Source organism: Coregonus lavaretus (genome assembly GCF_964263955.1).
Source record: "Coregonus lavaretus genome assembly, chromosome: 7".
In the NCBI taxonomy this organism is placed as follows: domain Eukaryota; kingdom Metazoa; phylum Chordata; class Actinopteri; order Salmoniformes; family Salmonidae; genus Coregonus; species Coregonus lavaretus.
Window position 1 is genome coordinate 43,146,554 of NC_139994.1, and position 3,946 is coordinate 43,150,499.

Below are 3,946 nucleotides of genomic sequence, written 5' to 3' on the forward strand. Positions count from 1 at the left end.
TTGAAATCTCCGTTGTAGCTGCCCCTCTCTGTCTGCGAAGTCTCTCTCACAGGCTTTCACCAGGGCGCCCGAGGCTATCTAGCCTCTGAAAGCACTGTTGTTATGGGTTAACTGACTCTTTTTGCGCTGCGTGTGTGTGTCTCTGCGTGTGTGCATGTGCCTGTGTCTCACCGTGTGCGTGCTGTGCGTGTGTTCCATTAGACCACGACTCCCCCAACAGAAGCTAGACAGCAGTCACCATGGAGGCGATATGGCTGTACCAGTTCCGACTCATCGTCATTGGGGACTCGACCGTGGGGAAATCGTGCCTGATCCGGCGGTTCACGGAGGGAAGGTTCACCCAGGTGAGTGACCCGACGGTCGGCGTGGATTTCTTCTCTCGCCTGGTGGAGATCGAGCCGGGGAAACGCATCAAGCTACAGATCTGGGATACCGCGGGACAGGAGCGCTTCAGGTATGGGGGTCTTATGCATAAACTGTGCTTTCGGTATGATCCATCATGCTTGCTTGCTTGCTCTTATTTATCAAGGATGCTTCTTGTCCAGCTGGCCAAACCATGAAATGTAGGAAACATTATTTATATTCAGAGCCCTCTATTAGGCTATCATTCAGAATTGTTGATCAAAGGATTTAAAATTATATCAAAGGATAGGATATACCAAAATTGCATTTGCACCAAGGTCTAAACTGAAAGATACAGTTTTTGTCATACCACTACTGCTATTGTTGTTTGACTATTCAACGGTGCTTTATTGAAACAGTGAATAAGGTACAAAGGTTAGCCTACATCAATATTGACACTTTGGAACATCAATGACACAGTTAGGATAAGCCTATAAATAGTTTAGTTTCTAAAAAGTGAAAAACAAGTATGCAGGAGTCCCTTTTTATAGATAAACATTTATTTTACATATTGAAATAGTTAACAGCCTTTGAACACATACACACACACACATACACACACCATTGTTTTGTCACACACCCTTGCTTGGTCAGCGTTCCATCATAATCCTCATCATTCCCTGCTCTTTTGTCTGTGATTCATTTCAACTGGGTCTTTCTTTCATTTGAATATGTATTTTACCACCGTCCTCCTATCTTCATCCTCTCTTTCTATGTCCTCCTCTTCTTCCATTCTTTCATTGCACCTCCCTCCCTCACTCCCTCCCTGCCTCTCTCTATCCTCATCACCCACACCTCACGTCTGTCATATCCCTCCTCTCACTTCTTTCCCCCTTCCTCTTCTCCCTCATTCCTTCTCTCACATTCTCTCCCTCTCTTTTGCCAAACTTTCTCTCTCCCTCACTACCCACTCTCTCCTCCCCTTTCTCACTTTCACATCTGTTGCTTGCTACTTTTGTCTAGCCTCCCAACACATATCTATTTTTATTTCTCTCTCTCTCTCTCTCTCTCTCTCTCTCTCTCTCTCTCTCTCTCTCTCTCTCTCTCTCTCTCTCTTCTATTCTAACACTGTATATATCCCCTCTCCCTTCTCCTTCTAACGCTCTCTCAATTCTCTCCCCTCCTTCCTCTCCTTCCTCTCCTTATTCCCTTTCTCATCTCCTCCTAACATACACACCCTCTCATCCCTCTCTCCTCCCCTCTTCCAGGTCCATCACCAGAGCCTACTATCGTAACTCGGTGGGCGGGCTCCTCCTGTTTGACATCACAAACCGTCGCTCCTTCCAGAACGTTCATGATTGGCTAGAGGAGGCCCGGAGCCACGTCCAACCACACAGCATTGTGTTCCTATTGGTCGGCCACAAGTGTGACCTGGAGCCCCAGCGCCAGGTAGCCTATCAGATTGCAGTAGTTTACGTGTATGTGTGGAGGGGGGTAGGTGGGATGAGTGTGTGTGTGTGTGGGTGTGTGTTTGATTGAGCATTGAAAGAAATTCCCTAATGATATTATAAGTAATGCACAAACACATCTCCATATAAACAGACAATAAAATCGCATGTTTACCTCTATCTCCAGGTAACTCGTCAGGAGGCTGAGAAACTCGCCGGCGCCTACGGGATGCGTTACGTAGAAACTTCGGCCCGCGACGCCATAAATGTGGAGCACGCCTTCACAGAGCTGACCAGGGACATCTTTCAGCTGGTGAGGAGCTATAGGTTGAAGATACAACGTTTGAGTCAAGAATGAAAATCGAATGTAGAATCTTTGGCTATCTTAGCAATGGCAACAGCTGGTCCCATGAATTTGTTTATTATCGAAATGTTCTGCATGTGAATAGCCTGGTCCCAGATCTGTTTGTGCCATCATGTCAACTCCTTGCCATGGCAAACATGACAATGAGTGACAAGGAGTTGATATGATTGCACAAACAGATCTGGGACCAGGCTAGCATGTGAATACAATATTGTCCCTCCTAACCTTGGTATCTTCGCCCTAGGTGAGGAGTGGTGACATCACTATCCAGGAGGGCTGGGAGGGGGTGAAGAGCGGCTTCGTCCCCAACATGGTCCACTCCTCCGAGGAGGTCACCAAGAGCGACCGACGCTGCCTCTGCTGATCTGTAGGGATCTTCTAGATCCAACTAGATCCCTGACTCGAGTCTGGTTTCCCTTAGGTCCTCCTGAACTTGCACCCAGATCCATTTCAGCTCTCTAGTTTAGCCATTTGCCTCTGCTGATCTGCATCTGGATGGAGGGTTCCTACCCACAACTAGATCCCTGCCTGGTTTCACTTAGGTCCTCCTTGGTCCTCAAAGGTGTCCACTTTCCAGAGTGATCTGCTATCTGGATGGATGATGGATCCATCCCTGCAAATACCTGGTTAATAACTGGTTTCCCTTTAGGTCAGGGATGGGCAACTTTGATGGGGGTGGGGGTCACAAAAAATCTGAACTCATCATGAGGGGCCGCAGTGGCTCGCGGGTCTGTGTACCCACATCCATACCCACACCTGCCTCTGATTTGTACAATCAATCTATTTGTGCAGTTAAACTACTTAACTCTCTTAACAAAATGCATTATACCAGTAGCTAGGGCCGTCCCTAGCCTTTTGGGGGCGTTAAGCGAGATTTGGTTGGCATCCCCCCCAGCTCGCTGGTTTAAAAAAAATTACTGGCCCCCGTCTAGACGGCGGAGAGAATTTTTATTTTTTTTAAAGTTCATTTCACCATTTTGCCATGGGGCGGAGGGGAAAAGTGTGCAATTTTATAAAAAATGTCAAGCAATTCTACTCATTTTGCCATGTGGCAAAGAGAAGAATTAGCAGTTTTACAGCAAGTTTCCTGCAATTCTATCAGTTTTGCCATGAAGTGGAGATACATTTTAAAAACACATTTCCTGCAATTCTATACATTCTGCCATGACTTATGCCATGTTAATATGATATATGAGTGAGAGTGACTAACAAAATCAATTGGGCCCCCCTGGAGGTCAAGGCCCCTGGGCATATGCCCTGCATGCCCGGTCGGTATTCGGCCATGATTACTACAAGTAAAACATTTAATAAAATAATTGTTAGCTGACATGGCTAATTGAGTGACTATCAGTGACTGACGTAAGAGAAAACTAATGATGCATAACCACACTTCAAAACTGCACCGTGTATTCTACTATCCCCGACTGAGTTCCTAAAAAAAACGTGGCCCATCCCTGCTTTAGGTAATTTTCTTGAACTGCACCCAGATCTATTTAATCTCTCTAGTCACTTGCTACCCCTATCTCTTCTCTTCCACTATGCAATCCAATAACACAATTGATACGACCAGAAGGCATCACTCATCCCTTTAGGTTTGTTGGGCCAATATGGCTTTCTATCTGATTCAGTTGTTCAAAGGAGACTGAGGAGGAGGGTCTCAGAGTCTCTTCCTTTCCACTTTTGGGAAATTAAGTCTGGTACCAAACTCAAACTCTGTGGTTCTATACCTACTTCTCCCATCATCTAACTCCCACTCCAATCCTCGCCCTTCTCCCTTAACCAATGCCATATT

The 3,946-nt window shown here is 46.1% G+C and overlaps 1 protein-coding gene across 1 annotated transcript; it reads left to right on the forward strand.

The window, feature by feature from the left end:
- Positions 1-3,481, forward strand: LOC311131984 (ras-related protein Rab-39B-like). Its single transcript, XM_084165136.1, has 4 exons — positions 1-454; positions 1,611-1,791; positions 1,978-2,103; positions 2,399-3,481. The coding sequence occupies exons 1-4, from the start codon at positions 240-242 to the stop codon at positions 2,516-2,518; spliced, it is 642 nt and encodes a 213-aa protein (XP_084021262.1). The 5' UTR covers positions 1-239; the 3' UTR covers positions 2,519-3,481.
- The last annotated feature ends 465 nt before the right edge of the window (positions 3,482-3,946 follow it).